This window comes from Vipera berus (genome assembly GCF_964194415.1).
Source record: "Vipera berus genome assembly, chromosome: 1".
Lineage (NCBI taxonomy): Eukaryota > Metazoa > Chordata > Lepidosauria > Squamata > Viperidae > Vipera > Vipera berus.
The window spans coordinates 122,839,545-122,864,711 of record NC_138202.1 but is presented as its reverse complement, the minus strand read 5'-3'; the positions used below and the strand labels follow the sequence as shown (position 1 = coordinate 122,864,711).

The following is a 25,167-nucleotide window of genomic DNA, read 5'->3' as shown; positions in this document are numbered from 1 at the left end:
GCAGAGGTTGTGGAGGCCCAAAAGAAAGACAGTGAGGAGCTTCCAGGAACTGGCTCTAGAGTCTGGACCATCAAAATTGGTTTGGTGCTCTTCTCCTGCTCATAGACTTTTAGAAAAGAAGGACTCTACCTGGGCCAGTGCCCTGGTAAAACTGTGCTGCTTAATTTATGTGTGTTTGGAAGATATTTATCGTGGAATTGTTCTGTAAGTGTATTGGGGGTGGGTGGATGGGATTAGAGGCACTCCTCGCCTGGGTGTTCCCTTTGTCCGGCTATAAAGATGATGACTTCAACAAAGACAAAACAAAAGTCTCCCTTTACTTGGTAGCTTCTACTAACTGCAGAAAAGAGAAACAGAACACTTGGAGACCGAGATGACAGGAAGCTGATCGGAGAACGAAGGAATGAATACATTAAGTACTCAGGGGCCATCTGCCACACAGTGTTCAGAAAAGGTTCAGAAAAAGGGAATGAAGTCTGGGGCAATAATAACCCTAGTAAGAATTCTGTCTACAGACATTTTTGATGTGATTTATTGAATACAATTCATTTAATTGTTTTGCCAGCAAAAAAGATATATAAATCAAAATGAATATAAGAAAGTCCTGCATAATATGCACTTTTACTTGGGAATAATCCCCAAGAAAATCAGTTGGATTTAATTCCAGGTAGAAATGCATCAAATCCAGCTGCACAGTACAACAACAACAACAATCCAATAGTAATGGGCTCCTTGGATGCAATCCCAAAACAACTGGAGAACCACTTGGACACCACTGGCATTGACAAATTTGCCACCAGTCAATTGCAAAAGACGGCCTTACTAGGAACTGCTTCCATCCTGTGATAATATCTGTAATACCATTAAATACCATCCACATCTGCCTATCCCAGCTCCTTGGTAAAGACTCGATACATAGACAAAAATGTCAAATCTAGTCTGAACATCTGGCTGACTGTGCGATAATCAATAATAAAGTTTATTTAGGCTAGGCCACAATTTATAGTAACCACAATGTTTATTATGCTCTCAAATTATAGGCATTCTTCAGGTGGGGTCTCCTGTTCCACAGTAAAAACCTTCTCTATAGATAATCAGCCATTTGGCTGAACACTTGCCAATATGTCCGGTCAGGAATTATCCATCCAAGTTATTAATCAAGCCTTTATTAACCTGTATACTCAATTCCTCAGCATCCAGACATGTTATCCAATGGATAAGTATTTTTAAAAAGGTTTACTTATATATAAAGGCCTGGAGTCCTTCTTCTTTTTAGATCCTCATATTCTGAAGCATTCCTCTGAGTGCCCATCAATCATGTATCATGGTGAGTTGAGCAAAATTTTTTAAAAAGGCGTACTCACAAAGTAACATATACAAAGCTTTGCTCCATTTAATTTCTATATTATATGAAAAGAGCAGTGAAGTTACTTTCAGAAAAAGAATTTTCAAGGTGATATGCAATACATTGCAAATAATGAGTCAAGTACAGTAAACCATGGCAATTAGAAAAAAGGGCAAAAAGGAAGGCACATCTGCTAAATGGCAGTAACAATAGCAGCAATCCATCATTTGACAAAAAAGAAACAGTGTGTTCTCTACCAGCCTACTACCGGCCCTGCAGAAAAGGCAGGGACAACCCCTTTTACAAGAAGGCAAGAGGCTGGAACTAAGCCTGCCAAATTTATTAACATAAAACAGAGCAAACAGAGCCAAGAGAGCAAACACGAACCATGAAACAGGAGCTATTCAAACGGTTGCCTTCAGCAAACCAGCCCTCCCACACATTCCCCTTTTAAACAGTTCAGGGCGTAGCTTCTCTCTGCCTCCTTCCGAGGTGCCCCATTGCCTTCCTCCGTTTACTCCTGATTGACTGCCTCCTGCATCGGGCGTCCTTGAACAGGGCCAGCTGTGGGTCATCTTCATCCACGCTGTCAGGCTCACACAGCTGGGTCTGCGTCGTGACCAGATGGGAGGGGCCTGGCTGAGGGCTTTGCGGAGCCTCAATACTATCCTCAGCAAGGTCTCCAACACCCCCCTCTTCCTCCTCTGAATCATCCGACCCAACTGCCGAACCCACAGGCTGACCCTGAATCACAACACAGTGCAATTCTAGCTGTAGGCAAGGGACAACTCAAAGAAATACAAGAAGGCAGTTTCAATAAATGAGGCAGATAAGAAGCTGAAATGAAAGAACCTGTAATAACAACAGAATGGTGAAAAAAGGGCAAAGAAGATCAAGCATTGGTCAGCACCAGGTGAAGATAAACTGCATGGTTTTCGGTTGGAAAATCTGACTAGTCTCCACCCACTCATTGCCAAGCAGTTTAACAACATACCGCAAGGAGATGAAATTGAAGATTGGTTACCAGCTGGTAAAGCCTGTCTGGTAATGAAAGATTCAACCAAAGGGCATAACCCATGTGGACATCTTGTTGCCCCAACAACAAATAATATGGAGATTGAACAATGAAATGGGAGGACAACTTGGAGATATGATGTAAGTTGTACTTCACTTTAGGAAAGTGTTGAAGTAATCTTTGAACTTCATAAGGATGGTGACTTAAAGATGTATATCAGCATGGTAACAGGTGTGCTCATTCTTCCAGATCACAACACACTGAAGCTGTGGGCCAGAGTTTTTCCAACTGTGTTTCGCAGAACCCTAACTTGATGATGTTCTGTGTGAGACTAAAGGCAAAAAGAAAAAGTTCATTCACAAGCACAGCTAATCTCCTATCACTAGAGCTTTGCCTTCTGATCAGGGGTTCTGGAAATTCTCTCTCTCTCCCTCCCTCCCTCTCTCTCTCTCTCTCTCTCTCTCTCTCCCTCTCTCTCTTTTCAAGTGGTTGAAAATCCTGGCTCTGTGGAGCAATACTGACACACACAGGGTGCAGTCAATAACTGCAGCAAAGACCTAGCTGCCCCACTGCCCTGAATTTTATAGAAATAACTTGAACGATACCAGCAATTACATAAAACAGCTCTGCACTATCCCCTTGGCCTTTCTTATTTTCTCAATCGTTGCTGCCTGATTTTGACCAGGTTTGAATGCGTTTAACAAAAAGAGGAGGAAACGGAGAAGATTTCTCATGGACATCTTAAATTCAATCTGTTGCTTTAGATATTTGAGGAAAAGTTCTCCAATGATATTTGTTTTTTGTTACGCTCTTCCTTTTCTGTGTTATATGTAAAGATATTTCCATTGTCGCTAGCCAGAACGGATCCTACTATGAGAAGAATCTTTCTAGTGAGCTGGATGTTTATCTTTCTATTGAAAGGGGTTTTAAAAAATAAAATACCACTCTATTAGCCTAGTACACAGGTCTGCAACCCGCGGCTCCAGAGCCGCATGCGGCTCTTTCAGGCGTCTCCTGCGGCTCCCAGTCCTCTGCCATGTGCAGTCCAAAAAAAAAAGCGACTAAAAAAGTTCAACCAATCAATTCAAATATGCAGGGTAGGTGCATATCTTGCCTTGTCTCCACTCTTCAGTCAAACCCTGTTCTGCACATGTGTGCATGTGCACACATTTTTTGCGGCTCCCAGTTTTTCCTTTTTTGAGGGAACCGGTTCCAAGTGGCTCTTTCACTGTATCAGGTTGCTGACCCCTGGCCTAGTATGTGTCTGCCACAACCCTTTTAAAGAATAATAGTGGTTCAAATATTTTCGAACACAGTACAGGCAGAAAAATAGCCACTTTGCAGTTTGCCTTTAAATCTAGATAAGGGACAGGAGGACTAAGGGTTTTGCAAGCTGATGATCCAGTTGGTGCAGTGGCTAAGGTACTGGCCTAGAAATTGGGAAGCTGTGAATGTTAATCCTCTCTTGGGCATGAACATGGGCAGGATGACTTCGAGCCAGTCTCTCAGCCTAACACATCTCACAGGGTTGTTGTTATGGGGAAAAATAGGAGACAGACAGGACTATTAGGATGCTGGCTATTTTGAGCTGAAAAATCTCTCTTTCTCTGTAAAAATCTAATAATAATGAATACATTTTCAATTGGATTCAAATATGCTCCTGAAAGTAAATTGATGTTCGGTTTTCCAGCATTCCTCCTTCTCCCATCCCAATTATTTTCTCACATTATTCCAGCTAAATCCAGAAACCTGGCTTTTCATTCCAGACATGGGTATTTCTGTGAATGAAGGCAAATATACATGTCCCAGACCCAGGACAATGTTGCAGGAACCAATCTGAGTCGGTCACCAGGACCAAAGATTTGTTCTTCCCAGCTTTTGAACTCATGCTGGAGCCCATCCTCAGGGAACTTCTCAATCTCCTGGATGTGTCTAATTCCCGGGATGGGTATTATCATCGCAAGTTCAGCAGAAATAAAATGATACTTTGGCATACTAAGTCCAAGTAATTACCCATATTTGTAAAATTTAGCTTCTTTTCCTTTGTTTAGTAAATTCTATTTTCCTAGTTTGGTGATGGCTGTTTCAACTTGATTTTCACTAGCTAAAGGATTTTTACCTGAGATGGAAGCTCTTTGGATGTAAAGATAAAAGACTTGTCTAAGACTAGCTCAAGTCTTGGTGGAGCAGTGGGCTAATGCCTCCTTAAGTAACACCAGCTGCCTGCAATTAGTGCAGGTTCGAGTCCCACCAGGCTCAAGGTTGACTCAGCCTTCCATCCTTCCGAGGTAGGTAAAATGAGGACCCAGATTGTTGGCAATAAGCTGACTTGGGGGGGGGGGCGAAAGCCCTAATAAGCAGGCATATACATAGAATGAAGGCTATTGCTAAGCACATTGACTTGTGCTTCTTAGATTGTAAGCCGCCCTGAGTCTTCGGAGAAGGGCGGGATATAAATGGGATTTTAAAAAAAAAAGTTCCTGCCTATTTGGGGCTGGGAAGATTAAAGGAAACTGGTTTGTCTTTGTCCACAATGATTTGACTTCCTCTTCTACTATAGAGCCTGGGGATTTCTTGGTGGCTTCTCATCTGAGGGCCGAATAGGTCTGACCCTCCTTGGCATTATTTTTGGAAATCAACCAACACCAGTTACGTAGATGCTGCCACCAATTATGAAAGATTTTAAAAATGGGACAGAAAAGATCCACTTATTTCCATCACCTATCGGGCTTTCCAAGACCGTTCTGAATTATCTAACATTCAATCTGCACGTGCCTGAAGGCTCCCACTCCATCAAGATTATGTAAGTATAGGCACAGATTGAAAAAGTAGCCACGTTTTTCCTCCCTGCCTTTTTCCTGGTTTATAAACATTCTGCCTGATAAAATAATATTCTAAGAACCCATAAATGTAGTTGCCTAATCAAAGTATTATCTCTAGGGATTTTTTATTTTTTCATAAAGCAGGACAAGGATTGCTTCTTATCTTTCCCCAGAGTCCTGCTTATCCCCTTCTGATAGCAAATGACAGGCCTCTTAAGAACAGCTTTGTTGGAATCTGATGGAAGACTCAGGGCCCTTCACTTCCTTAGAATCAACCTTATGGCCTGACTTCAGGGCTCCAGAGTATCAAGGGTCATGGGTTAAGTGGAAGCACACGGGGAAGGTGGCAAGAAACAAAGAAAGACGGGCAAGAAATGCGCATATCAGAATATCATGGGCTGAAACATTCCCTTTGATGGGCTGTGACAGGTTTAATTTCCAGAGTACATCCATTAAAGTGATAGATAGTGGCATTCAGCTCACACTCAGTCTGTTTGTGGGTCTCTGATGCTGCAGAAAGTATGTTATTTAATGGCTGTAATTTATGAGTGTTTCTGCTATATCTGGGCTCCTGTCCAACTTGAGGGGAGCAATGGTAGTAGAGAGAGAGGGAAATGGGTTGATTTAATGTCATACAGCAGTGTGATTCAGAAGGTAAACAGACATACCACATTAAATAAACATCTTTTGCAGTCTACCTCAAACCCAAGGGCACTTGCAAGGGTGTTTCTAGGATCCAGAAATTTCTTTCTCTAAGACATGAAACTTACACAGGAGAAAACACTTTTATAACTTAGCCAGTACAATTTTTTTTAAGTAGGGGGGCAGGGCAGAAGGAAGAGCTGCAACTAACATAATAAGAAATCATCTAAGGCAGCAATGCCAGACTAATAGAAGAAATTAGATAGAGCAAATAGATCTTGTTTGGAAAAGCAGATTGGGTATAATAAATTTGCTTCTTTGCTCAGACTTTGCTCCTTAATAGCAGTAACTGTGAGAGGGATCTTGGAGTCTTAGTGGATAATCAATTAAATATGAGGTAACAGTGTGCGGCGGCAGCCAAAAAAGCCAATGCAATCCTAAGTTGTATTAACAGAGGGTTTCAATCAAGATCACGTGAGATACTAATACCGCTCTATAAAGCCTTGGTAAGACCAAACCTAGAGTACTGCATCCAGTTTTTGACTCCACACTATAAAACAGGTATTGAGAGTGTAGAAAGAGTGCAGAGAAGAGCAACAAAGACAATAGGACTGGAGGATAAAACATATCCTCCAGTAAAGGAGCCTTGGTGGAGCAGTGGGCTAATGCCTCCTTAAGTAACACCAGCTGCCTGCAATTAGTGCAGGTTCGCATCCCACCAGGCTCAAGGTTGACTCAGCCTTCCATCCTTCCGAGGTAGGTAAAATGAGGACCCAGATTGTTGGGGGCAATAAGCTGACTTTGTAATAATGCTGCTTGGGGGGGGGGGCGAAAGCCCTAATAAGCAGGCATATACATAGAATGAAGGCTATTGCTAAGCACATTGGTTTGTGCTTAAATTGTAAGCCGCCCTGAGTCTTCGGAGAAGGGTGGGATATAAATGGGATTAAAATAAAAAAATAAAACATATGAAGAACAGTTACAGGAACTGTGCGTGGCTAGTCTAGTGCAGAGAAGGACCAAGGAAGGCACGATAGCAGTATTCCAATATTTGAGGGGCTGTCACAGGGAGGAGAGGATCAACCTATTTTCCAAAGCACCTGAAGGCCAGACTAGGAATAATGGATGGAAACTGATCAAGGACAGATTCACCCTAGAAATAAAGAAAATTTTTCTGACAGTGAGAACAATCAACCAACGGAACAGAAATTGTGGGAGCTTTCAGGAAGAGACTGGACTGCCATCTGTCAGAAATGGTGTAGGTAAGGTCTCCTGCTTGGGCGCGGGTTAGGACTAGATGACCTACAAGGTCCCTTCCAACTCTGTTGTTCTATTTCTATTTCTTTCCCTTCAGAAAGAAAGAAAATGTTGCAATTAGGAAATGCCCAGACTTCAGTCGGCTCTTCTGTACCAACGAATAAAGAATTACGAGAAAAAAGCGGCGTGTTTTTGCCTCGGGTGGGAGCGTAGTTCACAGCATCCGTTCAGAGACCACAGGGAAGCACCACTTTTACTTTTACTTTTAGGTTTAGGGCTAGGGTAGGCAACCTCGGCTCTTTTATGACTCATGGACTTCAACTCCCAGAATTCCTGAGTCAGCATAGCTGACTCAGGAATTCTGGGAGTTGAAGTCCATGAGTCATAAAAGAGCCGAGGTTGCCTACCTGTGGTTTAGGGGGTCGCCCCATTCCAGAGACTACTTTACCTGCTCACTCTCGTCGCGTCTCTTCCCCCCTCCCTCCCTCCCTCTGCACTTTCGTGTTAAAGAAGGGAGACGACGAGGAAGAGTGTTCCTCTCCGGCTGCCGTTCTTGGTTGCTCGGGAAACCGGCAGTTACTTCCGTGTATTGTTTCCCTAGCAACGCTGGCGTCTCGTGTTTTCCAGCTTCTTTGATCTTGTCTTTCTGTTCCGAAGCATTATTTTCCTGAGCTGGGGGAAGGTGCAGCTCCGGTAGGATCTTCCAGCACCCACGATCAGCGCCTACTAAAGGTTTACGGGGCTGGGGTAGATGCGATATTGGGTCTCCTCTAGTATTTCCTCTTAACACAATATGTGTGCATATGTATATGCGTGCATATACTGTATACATAACGTAAGGCATGTATACAGCTGTCTATATATAAGGCAAACGAGGTAGTAGCCAATGGATAGAAACAGTGATGGGGCCTCGGAATGGCTTTGGCTAGAATTACTATATCTGGTTGCAGACATCTGGAGAAACACTAGATGGCAGCAAAGAAGTCTCCGAATTCCTGCAGTCTGGATCTGGTAGCTTGCCTTCCCAAAGTAGTTCTTGCCCAGGCACTGTTTATCCATCTCTTCCTGACCTTCATATTACAACCGTTACAATTTGTATAGGGGTGTTATCAGATGGCCAGTGCAGGATGTTCTTTTTGCCTTAATGCTATGCTGTATATTCTTAAACCACCAACAACCCTTTGCTTTAGGCTCTGCTTAATAGCTGACAATTCATATGAAAGTATTTTACCCTATAGAATTTTTCTGGATCTCTCAAGCAGAGGCAGGATCATGGTGAACTACAGAAAAACATCCACTGGTAGTTTCCTCTTTTGATTTGTGTAAGTCTGGGTGGGGGATGGAGTGGTTCATAAAATTAGAAAGGATTTGGAAATGAATAATAATATAATAATAATATAATATTTTGTTTATAACAACTGGATCCTTAAATTGACTGAGTTTAACAGGAGTTACTTTCAAGTAAACAAGTGTAAGATTGGAGCTATACTATGATGATCAAATGCTTTTTTCACTTTGTATTTTTGAATTGAGAGATTATATTATAAAACTATCAAAGACTCCTGTTTTTGTAGCTTATTTGAGACTATGATATTTGAATTCAGAAACATCTGAATAGAATCAATTTTGAACTTCTTAGGTTTTACTTCTGAGTAAAGAATGGCTGTTGTCTGATGTTAAAAACTTTTTTGTAGTTTTTAAAAAATATTTTTTTTAATTCCATTTATATCCCGCCCTTCTCCGAAGACTCAGGGCGGCTTACAAGCTTAGCAGTAGCCTTCATTCTATGTATATGCCTGCTTATTAGGGCTTTCACACACACCCCAAGCGGCATTATTACAAAGTCAGCTTATTGCCCCCAACAATCTGGGTCCTCATTTTATCTACCTCGGAAGGATGGAAGTCTGAGTCAATCTTGAGCCTGGTGGGATGCGAACCTGCACTAATTGCAGGCAGCTGGTGTTACTTAAGGAGGCATTAGCCCACTGCTCCACCAAGGCTTTCCTGGAAAGAAACAATTAGGACCATAATTTCAATAAAATCATATTATTACTTTCTGTAGAAAGTAGCCCTGAATGTAAGCCAACCCGTTTACAAGGAAGTTTAGACAGAAGAAACCAGTCTGCCTTTATTTCTAAATTCTGAGCCAATCTAAGATACTCCCTCCCTAATTGTAAAATTACCGGTACATTATTAATAAGTCTGTTGAGGATTTGGCCTTCTTTAGGTAAATATAGTAGATGGTGTCACTAGCATGTTTAATGCTGTAGTCTATAGCGTTCTATAATTTCATTTTGTTTTCGATTTTCTCAGATGCAAAAATGCTCACTCAACTGCATGGATGTACAACCAAGAAAGATTCCCTTCAAAGACTCTGTCGTAATGGTACCAAGCAGGTGTGTAGATTTTCTAATTTAGTTAGTATGAGATTTGCCATTAGGTTGAAATCCAGTTTTACCCATACTGTCTAAACCCATGGTGGCGAACCTATGGCACGCATGCCACAGGTAGCACGCAGAGACCTCTCTGTGGGCACGCACGCCGTCTCCCCAGTCCTAGGCCTTCAGCTGGGTTTTATAAAACCTTTTTGCTTTAGGCCTCCACCACCATGTGCAAAAAAAGAAAGGTTCAATCAATGAATCAATCAATTTCAACTTCTCATGGGAGAAAAAAATATTTTGCAAAATTGGAATTGATTGATTGAACCTTTTAGTCCCACCCAGTCTGCCTTTACCACTGCAGCCACACCCACCCAATGGGCCACGCCCACCCGGCACCCGATAATACATAAGTGGGTTTTGGATTGCAGTTTGGGCACTCAGTCTCTAAAAGGTTCACCATCACTGGACTCTAAACTATTCCAGGTTAGCTGCTGGGAAACACTAAGGGGAGGGTATAGTTCCTTGGGTTAATTGGTTGAATAAAAATGGTTAACAGCCTTCAGATGAGATAATAAACTAAGCCATAACTTGGTTTTTCCACTTCTTCAGAAACTGATGGGGGTTTCCCAGACGTCTATAGATTCCTCTGTGAAAAAACCAAAGAAGAATATTTTCTGGGGTATTGAAGTAGCTGAGAGTCTCAACTGGCAAGGATGGTCCCTAGGAAGGGAATTCACTAAACACCTAATATTAAGAAATGTATGTCTGAAACCCCAGAAGCTGAAATTCAGGTTTGTAGACCATGCAATGGTAAAAGGAGCTTTCATTTGCTATTCTGTAGCTTTTTCTACTTTTTACTATTTGTATTCGTTTGGCTACTCCTCACTTAACCCAAGTTACATTTAGGGAAACACTCTTGAAATTGGATATTCATCTCTTGAAACTCAGCAGCTTTTTTAAATGTCATAAACCTAACTTTCTGTTTTGTGCAAAGCCACATTATGACTTGCTTGGTTTTGGCTTTGCTTCCTTTACAGACGTTTTGGTTTATAGACTATATTCTCTGGTTTTATACAAGGCATATATCCAGGCAACTGCTGATTATTCAACCAATCAGGATTAAACAATGGGTATGATAGCCCAATGTGTAAATCCAGATAATTTGTCATATTGCTTAGTTCAGATCTTATTGTTTAACTCTTGTCCCAGCCTGATCTTATGTAGAATTCCTTGGAAGTAATTCCTTGAGATATCAATAGGATTTTTCCTAAGTATTAAGTCTAGAAGTCTAGAATTATTATCTTATCCCTTCTAAAACAAACCTGGGTAAGTTGGGGCTTATCTGCCTGCCTTGCATATAGCATGAGGATAGTCCATTTACTGATTCTTGAGGACAGGAGTTCATGATCTCACACTTAACTTAACCCAGCCTACTGCCACAGCAACCTTTGCCCATGTTTTTTTTTCTCCGTATCAAAAATAGCATTTTCTGCAAGTAGGGCTATGTGGTCTGCCTATTGTGCTTCATTTCAATGTAGAACATTGCCTCCAGTCCAATTGGCAGCTTGTACAGTGATGGTGACAACCCTTCCCCTCTGGTCATTGTCCTCCATGGCTTTCATGGTACAATGATGGAATACTTGACTTTTTTTTTCTTAACAAGTTCACCAGTTGAATGACGAAATTGACAAGAGTTCTGACAAGAGTGAAATGGACAAAAGTTCTGACAAATTCCTCTTCTAGCTCAAGTGACAGGAAGAAGGTAAAACTGGCATTCCACCTTCATGAATCACTGGCAGACATGCTGGAAAAAAAATGTTAAGTATGAGGAGGAATCAATGAAAGGGGGGGGGGTTTCATAAAATGTGATGTACATGCATGGAATTAGTGGCTGTGATGCTTGCCATCAGGCAAAAAAACCTTGTTGGCATTATTGTCAAAGCTGAAGGAGGACAGCAGTTCCTTAAGCCAGCTTCATTTCTAGCCGGTTTCTGCCCAAGAGATAAGCAACTTAAAGCATCCATGCAGAAGAGCCTCTGGGTTAAATTGCTGACAGGGCAGGAGAGTGGTTCAAAGCTAATGGGGCTATGAGGCCAGTAATGGGAAAACACATATTCTCCAAACCTACCCATGCAGAGGAAAGCAGTTAGCATTAGCTTTCCTAGTCCTAGTGGAAAGGGTGTATAGACAGGGCAACCCACCAGTGAAGACACACCGTTGTCTGGAACACATGGACAGCATCATTGCTATATTGGAGGATCAGATTGAGCCTTGGTGGAGCAGTGGGCTAACGCCTCCTTAAGTAACACCAGCTGCCTGCAATCAGTGCAGGTTCGCATCCCACCAGGCTCAAGGTTGACTCAGCCTTCCATCCTTCCGAGGTAGGTAAAATGAGGACCCAGATTGTTGGGGGCAATTAAGCTGACTTTGTAATAAGCCCTAATAAGCAGGCATATACATAGAATGAAGGCTACTGCTAAGCTTGTAAGCCGCCCTGAGTCTTCGGAGAAGGCCGGGATATAAATGGAATTAAAATAAAAATAAAAATAAAATCCAAGATGGAATTCTTAAGCTGGTTTCATTTCCAGTTGGGCCCAGGACAGGACACTCACAGCTTAAAGCTGCCGTGAAGAATAGCTCTTTCTTTGTTTTTTTGTTTGTTTTTTGCTACTATCTTTTGACTGTATTTCTATGCTTTTCAGCCCAGTGTCAACTATACTTTCCATTATAACAGATTTGGAAATACTATTGTTATCTTTCTGTCTCTGACATTGAAATAGTTCAATTTCTTAAAATGTTGTGTGCTTGCTTTTGTATGCTCCATATAATGTTATTTATTGGATATTTTTACACAGAATTTCTTCAGCATCACTTCATTTATGCTTTTTGTGCTCCTTTTGTTCCAGACCTCCCACTACACGTTTCTTCATCACCATTTTCCCACAGCCAATTATTCTGACTCCTGGAATGTCCTTAACTTTGCCAATTATTTTCCGCCCTTTGGAAAAGGTAAGTCACGCTTATGCTTATTTCAGAGTCATAACTATTTAAAATAACAGCAGCAATTCCTCTTATCTCTTTCCCCAACGTGGCAGACAAAGAGATTTGGGGCACTGAAATAAATAGTCTGCATCAGGATTGGAATAATACAGTGCTTATTAATACAGTGCTACACAGTAATGCCTGCATCAAAACAAATAAAAAAGCAGACCACGAATAAGCCATGAAATCAAAGTCAAATCTCGCGCCTTTGTTGCCATACTAAACTGAGCCAGAACTACAGAAAAAAAACCATTGAAAAATATATTTTTGTTCTGGAGTTTACTGCTCTAAAGCAGGGGGGTCAAACGCAATTTCATTGAGGGCCGCATTAGCATTGCCCTCGGAGATGGGGGGCGGGTGGTGTGGCCAGGGTGGGTGCAACCTACTGGGTGGGCGTGGCTGGAGTGTGTGTGGCCTACTGGGTGGCCATGGCCAGGTCTACATCGTTCGTGTCAAGGCTGCCTATGGGGGCCTGGGCAGGAGTAGGACAGATCTGAGGGTCTCTGGCAGAAGGAGATGGGACCGGGGCAAGTGCCAAGGCATGGTCCACTGGAGGAGCTTTACTGTTCCTTTCAGGCCATGTGGGAGGGGGGGAGGGGCTGGACGGTAGCACAGAGGTCAAATGCCCAGCCCAGCCCTCAAGCACCCACGGCACTAAGCCCAGCCCCACTTCCCCAAGGTGGCGCCCAGCTGCACTTACCTCCTCCTTAAGGCTGCTGCTGCTGTGCTTGCTCTCCTTAGCCAGGTTGCTCATGATGGGTACGAGGGCAAAGTCAAGAGGGAGGCCCACTCCCTCTCCATGTGAGGAGACCTGGCTTTGTATCCAAAGCTTCCTTAGCAATAGGATGGGAGACCCCCCAGGATAGGCCAGGAGGAGGGGGCAAGGGGATGGTGAAAGGGCAGCAGGGAAGGACTTCCCTCAGAACTAGCTTCCTTCCCTCAGAACTTGCTTCCTTCCTTCCTTCCTTCCTTCCTTCCTTCCTTCCTTCCTTCCTTCCTTCCTTCCTTCCTTCCTTCCCTCCCTCCCTCCCTCTCTTCCTTCCTTCCTTCCTTCCTTCCTTCCTTCCTTCCTTCCTTCCTTCCTTCCTTCCTTCCTTCCTTCCTTTGAGTGGTGGGAAAATATTTGAGATGAGGGAGGGAGAAAAACAGGCAAGAAACACAGCTGGGGAAGTGTCACCCTTCGTGAGGAATGAAGAAATGCACCATTGCCTGGAAGTGGCCAGCACATGGCCCTCGGCTACTTCACCTATCCGGCTTCGTGGGTTCTGGGGGAGGGGATGCCATGAGCAGCATGAGAGTCGATGTTACCTGCGCAATGCTGCCCAGCCCCCAGCCTGCCCGGTTTTGGCAGGCAGTGGGACGTTCTCCTCACAATGCCAAGAGGCTGAGCTGGGTGGCATGAAACTGAAGAGAAGCGTAATGCTACCTAGCCACTGCCCAAAGTAGGCAAGGTCATGTGCTGGCCACTTCCAGGCGATGGTGCATTTCTTCATTCCTCACAAAGGATGATATCTCCCCAGCGCGTGCACAGGGGGTGGGGCCGATGCAGCAGGGGCTCATCCTTCGCTGTTTCCAGATGGCCTTGTGGAGCTAAGACTGAATGCGTTTCAGCATAGATGGCCACCACGAAATTGTACATTGGCTCTCAGCCAGCCTGGGCCAGGGCCAAGGCAGTGGGGGCCGTTCCCTCACTGTTTCCAGGATGGCTTCGCGGGCCACATGAAACCACTTTGCAGGCCGCATCCGGCCCCCAGGCCTTGTGTTTGACATGTCTGCTCTAAAGGAAGCTCTGGCTAATTCAATTTACACATTATACTAAGCCAAAAAGAAACAAAACCTCATTTTGGTTTTGCACAAACAGCTGGTTTGTTTGTTCATAGATAGAAGTAAAGAGTATTAAAGATATTGCTATCTTGTCATATCGATTCCATAGGAAGTCCAAAGTGCTCTCTTCTCATTTTGGGCTAATAGTTGAAAGAGGTATTTAAATGAAAGGTATGTTAAGATTGAATCTGCTTCTTATTTGTTAGTTTGGTTCATTTTATGTTTCATCATGCTTTTAGTTTTAATATTTCTACACAGCAACATTGTTATGTAAGCATTTCAAATCTTATATAAAAAAAACCTTGAAAAATAATTTACATAGCCATGCCTTAGCTACGTTCATCTGTCTGTCCACTGGTCAGTTACGCATAACAAGGAGATGTCCATCCTAACTACGTTTGAAATGGGACACATATTTGAACTGGTTATCTTCTTTTCTTCTTATTCAGAGAGAATATGAAGACAGCATCCTCTTTGAAAAGCCAGAAGGAGAATTTTCTGTTGCACTGCTAGCTAAGCTACCACGCCTTGAACTGCTTTTCCCACCCACCATCCAGCTTCCTGCCTGTGCTGTCTATCATTTTGTGGAATCCTCCTTTGCTTTGTACAATAATGGGTAGGTGCCGTTGGTTATACCCTTCAAAGTTGCTTACTTTTGGGTTGCCACCAAATCTTTTGAGATACAGAAATGCTATTTCTGCTCTAGATAGTGTAAGATGACCTTCCCCAGCATGGTACCCTTCAGATGTTTTGGAGTAAAATTCTCACATGACCTGTGAGGAATAAGAACCAATAGGCAAATTAAACCTCTTTACTTGACTATATGAAATCCATAATACTTCAGTTCCCAGACTTATAAAGGTGGGAGACATGTTCAGAGTTTTGAGAGCATGTCATAGATAGAGTTGTCGTTGGATTATGAAATGGCTATCTTTTACTGGTAGGAAAATTGATAAGATTCTTTCTCAACAAGCAATCTAGCCTGTACCCACAGAATTCTGTATCAGCCCAGTTTATTTTTGTCTAGAACATAAATCACTGGGACCTGATGGATGACATCCCAGAGTTCTGAAGGAGCCGGCAGATGTCATCTCAGAACCACTGTACCATATCTTTAAAAAATCCTGGAGCACTGGGGAACTACCAGAGAATTGGAAAAGAGCTGATGTGGTTCCCATCTTCAAAAAAAGGGGGGGGGAACCCAGATCCAGGAAACTACAGATTGGTCAGCCTCACATCAATACCTGGAAAGATACTGGAAAAGATAATCAAAAAAACAGATCTGCAAACATTTAGAAACAAAGTTATAACTAGAAGCCAGCATGGGTTTCTTAAAAGAGATCATGCCAAACTAATCTTATTTCTTTCTTTGACCAAGTGATTAAATTAGTAGACCAGCAAAATGCTATGGACATAGTATACTTAGATTTCAGCAACGCATTCGACAAAGTAGACCACAACCTACTTCTTGAAAAGCTAGAAAAAAGTGGGATAGATAGCACCACCATCAGACGGATTTGTAACTGGCTGACAAACCGTACTCAATGAGAAGTCCTTAATGGTACTAGGTCTACATGGAGGGAAGTAAGTAGTGGGGAACCACGAGGTTCTGTCTTAGGCCCAGAACTCTTCAAGATCTTCATAAACGACCTAGATGAGGGAATAGAAGAGGTTGTTCCCTCTCCCCAAATTTCAACATGGGACCAGGGTTTCTCCACAGGTGCTCTGACCCTATGAATCCTCTTCCTGAATTTAGAATGGCTCCTTTCTTCTTTCCCTGAAGATCATTCTCTTTTCTTAGGGTTTTGGAGGATGGGCTGATAGAAATGCTGACAACTAGACAGCTGTTGGTGTTTATAGTTTGATTATTAGTTAAGTAATAATATATACCTAATTGTATTTAACGGGACCTCTTTAATGAGATTTTACTACTGTGAACTGTCCAGAATCTTGCAAAGTAGGTGGCGTGCAGCTATTGTAAAATAAATACATATGTGCATAATACCATATTTTGAGAAACACTGTTTAGTTTTGACAAAGAACCCTTGGTTTATGGACTGTTTTTTGTAGGGATCTACTGACATGCTTTAGCTGGGAGGTGCCCGAACCTTTTTTTTTTATTCCTTCTCGTGGCATGTTGGATCCTGGTGAAGAATGCACAATGAAGGTGACTTTTCAACCTGAGATGGCTTTAGTATATGAGGTTTTAGCAACATGCACCTTTGGAGACAATCAGGAGCAGAAGACTCTTAAACTGAAAGCTGTTGGTAAGAACATTTACACTCTATCAAACACAAAGTTTGATATGTATCTTCAGCAAACTTTCAGCCTCCTGGTGGGAGCTCCACTCATCTTTCTGACATCTGAGTCAGAAACTAACCTTGAGCTAAATATACCGAATACTGTATTTTTCTGTCTATAAGACACACCCTTGTATAAGACACACTCCGCGCCAATCAGCTGAGCCGGCAAATCCGGAAGTTCAGCCGGCCGAAGATCTTGCCCCCTCCCCCCTCCCATCAGTGGCAAGCCCACAGGGGCTTCACACCTGCACCAGGCGGCATGGCAACGCACACAGGCATGCCCAGGGCTGTGGCGGTTGTCATCATTTTTCTGTGTATTAAGAGACACCTGATTTTTGAAGAGGGTGTTTGCAGGAAAAAATAGCGCCTTATATATGGAAAAATACAGTAGCTTAGTTTGTCCATCATCCCCACCTCATTTCCTGTCAAAATTGTTCCTTTGGTAGATAGCAATTTCTCCCTATATCACTGTAAGGGGGAAGAATGAAATTATATCTTCCATTCTAAATCTATATGCGTCTAGTGTATGTATATATGTATATGTATATGTATATGTATATGTATATGTATATGTATATGTATATGTATATGTATATGTATATGTATATGTATATGTATATGTATATGTATATGTATATGTATATGTCCTGTTGCATCTTCACCTATTGTACTAAGGACAAACAATGCATTAGGGGTTACATGTATAATGGGTGGTTGCCCATTTATCTGCAATGTTAAAAATATCATGAGCTTGGGAAGATATTTTGCAGGTATTTTTTTAAAAAACCTAATTTCAGCTTGGTTTTTGTAATTCATTCAATTCTTGTTTCCCTTGCAAAGTAACTAATGATAGCTATTAATCATTGTATTGCCTCTGAACTTTTATTCAGGATACATCCAAGTTGTTAAGAAATGTGTTATTTTCCTAATCATCATGTACAATTATTATAGCTAAAAACAATATCATGAAATGGACAGGTCTTTCCCATGCCTAGTTACTTTCTTGCAAAAAAAACCCCGACAGCTCTCTTATTATTTTTTTCATTTTCTTTTAATAGGAAATTTGATGTCTCTCATGTCCATGTTTTGTAGTCAATTGCCCATCGTTTAGAAGGCTTCTGAAAAACCCATATTGGGAGAGTTTAGGAGGGAAATTATTGTTCCCAGAATATATTTTTTTCTTACAAACACGTTTCAGGACAGAGCATGAATAGCTGCACACCATTGGTACGGTGATACAAATGTCAAAACTGACATAAATCCAGAACGCAGCCATCTCCATCACTAAATCCAATATTTTTTTCCCTAGGTAAATATCCCCACCTGCTGGTCAACGTGCCAGAAGACGCCAATGAAGATACCAACCTTATAAAGTTCCGGGATGTGCTTTCCTTTGGCTCAGTTGCCGTTGACAGCACTGTGGAGAAACAAATGGAGATACGGAATGTGTCTGTGGTATTTATTTATTTATTTTATTTATTTTAATTCCATTTATATCCCGCCCTTCTCCGAAGACTCAGGGCGGCTTACAAGCTTAGCAGTAGCCTTCATTCTATGTATATGCCTGCTTATTAGGGCTTTCACACCCCTCCCAAGCGGCATTATTACAAAGTCAGCTTAATTGCCCCCCAACAATCTGGGTCCTCATTTTACCTACCTCGGAAGGATGGAAGGCTGAGTCAACCCTGAGCCTGGTGGGACTCGAACCTGCACTAATTGCAGGCAGCTGGTGTTACTTTATCCATTGCGGCTTGTTCTTCTCACATAGACATGTTGCCTTTCTTTCGACTTTTGAAGCAGATGATTTTATCCGTACAGGCCACACCATTTTTTTTGAGGTGGGGGGGGGCGGCAGAGGACGTCTTCAAGCACCAAATGAGGCATGCCTCATTTGTAGTAACATTAGTGAGGAACAGGATAACATATTTGACTTCTTTGGGAGTTTTTGTAGGATCAGGTTTTTGAAAAAAAAATAAAATAAAATTGGTAAAGTAAGTGGACGTTTAACAGATCCATCTACTTGCAACTTTAGGAGAGAAAAACCCAAATATAGTGCTGAGTGTTGGCAATGAAATCTGGGAGGGCTTCCGGGTGCTTCAGAAAATGGGCTGGAAGTCATCCATCTTTGTTGTAAAGGGAGAAGTCTGGATGAAAGACTTTCTCCGACTATCAATTTTTTAGGGTCATCTCTGTTGCTAGGCAGACAATTCACGTGATGGACCCTTTTTACAATTTTCTTGGGTGTAAGAAACTGGCCAGGCATTGCTCTAGTTACGTGATCTGCTCCGAAATGTGATAGGAAGAGGGCAATGGCGTGTTTGGCCAAATTTCAGAATGCAGCTTTGTTTCACTTGTAGGCCTGCATTTGAGCTAAAGGACCTCTCTAATTCCTTTTCAGCTCAGTGATCCTTGATTGTAAGAATGCGTTAATAGACTTGAAAGACTGGCTTGGCCTGTTAAGCATCTCGAGCCTTACGGAGGAAATAATAAAAACAACATGGAAAAGAAGCAGCATCTCAGTGGTTCTTAATGTCTAACCACATCAGCTGCCAACGATGGTGCTTCTTTCGTTCACTTTTCCAGCTAGGTGTTTGGGTAGAAAAACTACTCTTTCAAGTTACAAGAGACAAGATTGTGAGAAAAATCTGTTTCAGGCTTTTTGGCAGATTCAGCCAAAGGTAAAACCAAACCTCTTTGCTCAGCGAAGGATTGCTAACTGTCTGTCTCCTGACAGGTCGATGCTCCATTCAGGATTGACAGAACGAAGGAGCCGATGCTTCGTGATCGTGTCTTTTCCTGCGACATTACTCAAGCCATTGTTAAAACTGGTGGCGCATCAGTTATCCCTGTTAGGTTTAACCCGCACACTGTGGGTGTGAAAAGTGTGGATTACTTCACCATTGTGCCTCTGGGAAGTAGCACACATTCTGTGCTGAAGGTGACAGGATCATGCAAAGGTATGTGCAGTGGGATCCTATTTGCTTCTTTATGCTGTAGTGAAGCACGTCAGTAGGGACTGGAGAGAAATTTAGTTCACATTTAAGTGCAAATTTAACAAATGTGCACTTCTCGGACCAATATGCAAACCACAGTATATTTCAGAATACTATTTTTCCAGATTTTGCAAAGCAGTTCTTTCATCAAAAAAAACCTCAAACAAGGCACATATTGTGGAAAATTTGTGTGGTTTCATTACCCAAAACCACTTATCAGAAAGTCTTATCGAACATTAAGGACCAGTTGTAAATCCCTTCCTTCATTACTGTCATAACTTGAGGGATACTTGTATTATAAAAACAATATCTCTGAATGATTTTGTGCCAAATTACATTGGTAATTTCACTGATTTTTGTCTTAATAGAAATTCTTTGGGAAATTTTGGAATGTATTTTCATGCATATGACATTTTTTATGTCAATTTAAATTCCCTGTGGTATTGGGTTATGAGTCCATGTGTCATTACCCAAAGAAAAAGTACTTTTATCCAATTTTGGGTAATTCACCTAGGTGTGGGAAGCACTGCCTAATGCTATGTGTATTAGGAAATATGCAAAAAATACAGGCAGGCACAGAAATGCAATTAAATGCCCTTAATAATATTTTTTAAAAAGGAGAAACTGAGCAAAAATGAATTTCACCTACCCCTATGTCTCAGTCTTAATTTTAGTAAATACAGATACAGAAACTTGCCTGATATTGGATTCTAATCATATTATGTACATTTTCTAAAATTGATTGGAAATATATTTGTAGCCAACGGAAACTGATTTGTTTCAATTCCTATGTTATTTTCAAGCCTGAAAATTTGCTGCCCTACCTACGAGGGCAATTCGGAAATAAACCTCCATTTTGTTATCAATGACAGACACTTGCAGATACAGAACTTTTATTATACACATTAGAAAACTACAACTTTACATTACTTTTCAACATAATCACCATTCAAATTGAGGCACTTATCATAACATCTTACAAGGTTTGAAATTCCTAAGTAGTAGTCGCTTGGTGCCAAATCTGCCCTATAGGGGGGGTGATCAATAACATCCCAACGGAACTGCTTCAGAAATTCTTGGGTGCGGTCTAGCAGTGTGCAGGCGAGCATTATCGTGAACCAGCACCACACCGGAAGTCAGCATGCCCCAATGCTTGTTATGGATGGCTCATCTGAGTTTTCGTAACGTTTCACGGTAGACTTCTGAATTGATGGTCAAACCACGCTCCATGAACTTCACTAGCAGTACTCCTTTGGCATCTTCAGATTTGGCGGGATTTTCTATGGAACCACTTGGCAGTGTGGTGTTGGCTTGTGGTAATGCTCGCCTGCACACCACTAGACACACCCAAGAACCTTTAAAGCAGTTCTGTTGGGATGTTTTTGATCGCCCCCCCCATAGTCCAGATTTGGCGCCAGGTGACTACTACTAAGGAATTTCAAACCTTTTAAGACGTTATGACAAGTGCCTCAATTTGAATGGCAATTATGTTGAAAAGTAATGTAATGTCGTAGTTTTCTAATGTGCATAATGAAAGTTCTGTATCTGCGAGTGTCATTGATAGTCCAACTGAGGTTTGTTTCCGAATTGCTCTCCTACTATCTTCTGTTATCTCAGTAGAACTACATTCCTTATTTGTTAGAAATATTTGAAATGACCCTTTTCTATGGAAAAGAGAACTGCTCACCAAAGATGAAGAAGCTGATCCTGTGCATTTCTGTTTCACGTATGCATGAGAATGGAACTGTGTATGTTTGAAAGCCTTGAGAAATAGGTGACCAGAGTAATTGTTTTATTGAAAACACGCATGACATCCATACTTCAAAGTAAAACATATTATTGGGAGTATTTTACTATACAAAAAGCCCCTTCCTTGGTGACAATGGCCATAGCAGAATGAAAATTGGATTTGTTTGTCATTCTAGGCCCTGCGGTAACTGTTAAACATCCTTTTGTTTACTTCAGTTACATTAAACTTGGTGAATACTTAAACCAGCCATTGGACATCATTAACAACTCTGATGTTCCAGCTTACTATCAATTTGACCTTGATTGTACACAGAGTGTGTTTTCCATTGACCACCCTTTTGGAGTCTTGAATGGAATGTCAACCATCACACTGAAGGTGACTTTCCAGCCTACCCACCCAATTATATGCTACCGGCGTGTGGTTTGCCTTGTGCATCATCAGGTAAGCGAGTTAAGATACGTCTTGCCCTTGTCTCTGAATAGTGCCACCCAGTCAACTACATGGCAGTCAACTACCAGTTCATTGAGCAGATAGAATAATTTCTTTTGTCCAGGCAATTCTGATTATATTGTATGACACGTTCCTACTGCCCGTAGCTCCTATTTCATTTCTTGTATAGCATTCTTAAGTTAAACCAAGCACTGGCTCTGATATGGGCCTAATTTCTCAGGCTCTGATAGGTTTGATTTCCCCTCCCCCTACTTATAATGAAAAATTCAGAAGTGCTGAGCACAACACTGAGGAGATCTTTGTTTATGGCAGCAAATATCGGGTTTAGAAGAAAGAGGGACCCCGAACAATGAGAAGGCAATGAGCCTTGGTGGAGCAGTGGGCTAATGCCTCCTTAAGTAACACCAGCTGCCTGCAATTAGTGCAGGTTCACATCCCACCAGGCTCAAGGTTGACTCAGCCTTCCATCCTTCCGAGGTAGGTAAAATGAGGACCCAGATTGTTGGGGGCAATTAAGCTGACTTTGTAATAATGCCGCTTGGGGTGTGTGTGAAAGCCCTAACAAGCAGGCATATACATAGAATGAAGGCTACTGCCAAGCTTGTAAGCCGCCCTGAGTCTTCGGAGAAGAGCGGGATATAAATGGAATTAAAATAAAAAAATGATTCGTATAGCAACTGAGGACTGTAAGGCAGGAAATTCTAGGCATTTGATTTGCTGGCAAATTTGGGGGAAGTTAGGCGGGTCCTTGTCCTGGTACCCGGCAGCAGACTTGGGAAAATCCATTGTTAAGGAGATGGAGTGAGATCATTAGGCTGATTGAAGATGGAAGGTTGGGATTTCTCACCTGGTTGCTGTGTTGGAACTCCTTTACCGGGGCTTCCTTGGGCTGCGCTGTGAGATGGTTAGACAGGCTTCTCTTCTTTGGTTTATCTGAGCTTTGTCCGGGGGCAAATTTGGGTCTGATAGGATTAGGCCAGGGGTAGGCAACCTCGGCTCTTTTATGACTCATGGACTTCAACTCCCAGAATTCCTGAGCCAGCATGGCTGGCTCAGGAATTCTGGGAGTTGAAGTCCATGAGTCATAAAAGAGCCGAGGTTGCCTACCCCTGGATTAGGCGAAGGCAGGAGCTGGGCTTGACCCTGCTTATCTCCAAGACACAGGTAGGAAAAAGGTGCCACCTCCATTTTGTTTGTTAGGTTTATTTTCTCCACAACACTGCCTAGTTGTTTTGTGTTTTGTAACCAGAGCATTGAAATTTTACACGTTGTCCTGTACCAAATTGTACGGATGACACTTCTAGGCAAAATTCAGAATGAAAGGATAGAACAAAATACCTCTTCAGGTTTAAGCAGACTTGTTTTCTTTCTTGTGCCCTTGATTGCTGGCCAGGATCCATTGTTCCTAGACTTGATTGGGACCTGCCACACAGAAACCACAAGCCCCAACCCTCTGAAACTGAAGGATCTGAGCAGGTACCAGACACATATGGCCAGAGGACTGACCTTTTTCCCACCAGACATCCTGAGCACCATGCTGAAGGAAGGCAAGCTGCTGGTAGATGAAAATGGAGCTCTTACACTCCCACCAGAGGTAAAGTACGTTTATGAGAAGCCAATTTATTCAACCCTGCGTCTCTTGAAAAGGAAGCCTATCATATGAATTGGTTCCCACGGCTTTGGCTGTTGCATCCTCATAATTCCCAGAATATACTATGAATATGGACACCCACTGTAAATTCAGTCTGTTAAATTTTATAGGCTTTGATCTCAATGTTGAATAACCCGAGCTTCCCTATGGACCTGGATACATACCCTTATTCCCTTACTTTCAATAAAGGTAAAATGAGCAGTTTCTCTTTTGGCTAAAGGCAGGTATTTTGTTTTTTAAGGTGCTGCAGGACAAACCCCCCGAGGAGTACCCTGTCATTGAACCCATGGTTGAATATTTCCACGATGGTGTATGCAGCGACCTCACTATATATCCTCCCCATGTCAGCCTCAGCATCAAGGAGTTTGATTTTGGCTGCTGTGCAAGTCTTCGAGAGATAGAGCCACTTCCTTTCTCTGTGACCAACCATACCAAGGGGAAAGTCACCGTCATATGGACGAGAAAGCCAGACAGTCCTTTCCAGGTGATGCCAGAGAGTTGTGACATCCCATCTCTAAAGAGTATGGCTTTCCGCATCGCTTTCCAGCCTCCTCAGGTCAATACTTTATATGCAGCAGAACTGGAAGGCTTTGCTTTCTATAAGGTGGGTAGAAATCAAGGTCCAAAAGGCCAACCTTTTGGATACGCAGCTTCTCATCCTGTTAGAGTGGATAATTTCTCCTGCCGCATTGGTGTGGTTGGCTCTCTGATGTGAAATAATGCTGGTAATAAGTAGATGCTTGTCCTGAGAAAGGTCATCTGCCCTCTCCAAACAATGGAGGGTAGGAAGTAACTGGTTAAAAAATGTAGTAAGCATGAAATTTGTTGAAAGGCATGTTCTGTCCTCTTCCTGCCTTGGAACTCTGACTTGGAACCTCTTTGTTTAACCTCACTCTAAAGGACAAATTAATAGGCTTCCCTTGTTCTGTTTCTTTTCACTGGTAGGTACTGAGACACTACAACAATGTTGAAGAGCCCATCACCATGTGTCCATCCTGGAGTTTGACCATCCGCTTGCGTGGACATACTTTTCAACCTGGGCGACAGCACTTTATCCCACAGTTCACCTTGGACTGTCACAAGGTGAAGAATGTTTGTCATCCCCGGCAAATGTCTGTGAAATACAAGCAGTTTTCTCATGGATAGTCACTTAGTTCTTGGCACAGTACTACTTTACAACCATTATTTACAGTGCCCACAGTGCAATCTTAACAGATCTGGCTCTGTTGTTTCCATTTAGAAATGCTGGGTTTGTCTAAAACGTACGCTGGCTGAGGAATTCTGGGAGTTGAAGTCCACAAGTCATAAAAGGGCCAAGTTTGAAGACCCCTGGTCTAAATCATGTCTTGAGAATCCAGATGTAACAAATTAAATTGATTCACTGGATCAAACTGATTTCCATGGTGTTAGAAATGCCAAGTTATTGTTCAACTCTCTGCCTTCTTGGAGTAGTTTAGGTACATGACAACTTATCTTAGAAGTACTTAAAACTGAAATACTTGCTTGTTGAGCTTAATGTGAAATGTGTTTGAAAAAAATGAAGCTTGAAGAAGACGGGTGGGTGACTTGATACTGCACATTTATACTCAGACCAGGTGTCGGAAAGATGTATGCATGCCACAACATGGCAACTTAGCATGCTGTGTTCTAAAGGTGAATGTGACTGGAGCCTTACATTAGCTTCCAAATCAC

The 25,167-nt window shown here is 42.2% G+C and overlaps 1 protein-coding gene across 1 annotated transcript in view; it reads left to right on the top strand.

The window, feature by feature from the left end:
* The first annotated feature begins 10,074 nt into the window (after positions 1 to 10,074).
* Positions 10,075 to 25,167, top strand: part of CFAP65 (cilia and flagella associated protein 65) — a 45,306-nt gene continuing 30,213 nt past the window's right edge. The window contains exons 1-10 of the mRNA XM_081327321.1: positions 10,075 to 10,253; positions 12,369 to 12,471; positions 14,778 to 14,944; positions 16,399 to 16,595; positions 17,941 to 18,086; positions 19,366 to 19,588; positions 21,550 to 21,815; positions 23,218 to 23,418; positions 23,717 to 24,079; positions 24,421 to 24,558. Of these exons, the coding sequence (XP_081183447.1) occupies positions 10,078 to 10,253; positions 12,369 to 12,471; positions 14,778 to 14,944; positions 16,399 to 16,595; positions 17,941 to 18,086; positions 19,366 to 19,588; positions 21,550 to 21,815; positions 23,218 to 23,418; positions 23,717 to 24,079; positions 24,421 to 24,558 (1,980 nt within the window). The 5' untranslated portion in view covers positions 10,075 to 10,077. The remainder of the gene's footprint in view (positions 10,254 to 12,368; positions 12,472 to 14,777; positions 14,945 to 16,398; positions 16,596 to 17,940; positions 18,087 to 19,365; positions 19,589 to 21,549; positions 21,816 to 23,217; positions 23,419 to 23,716; positions 24,080 to 24,420; positions 24,559 to 25,167) is intronic.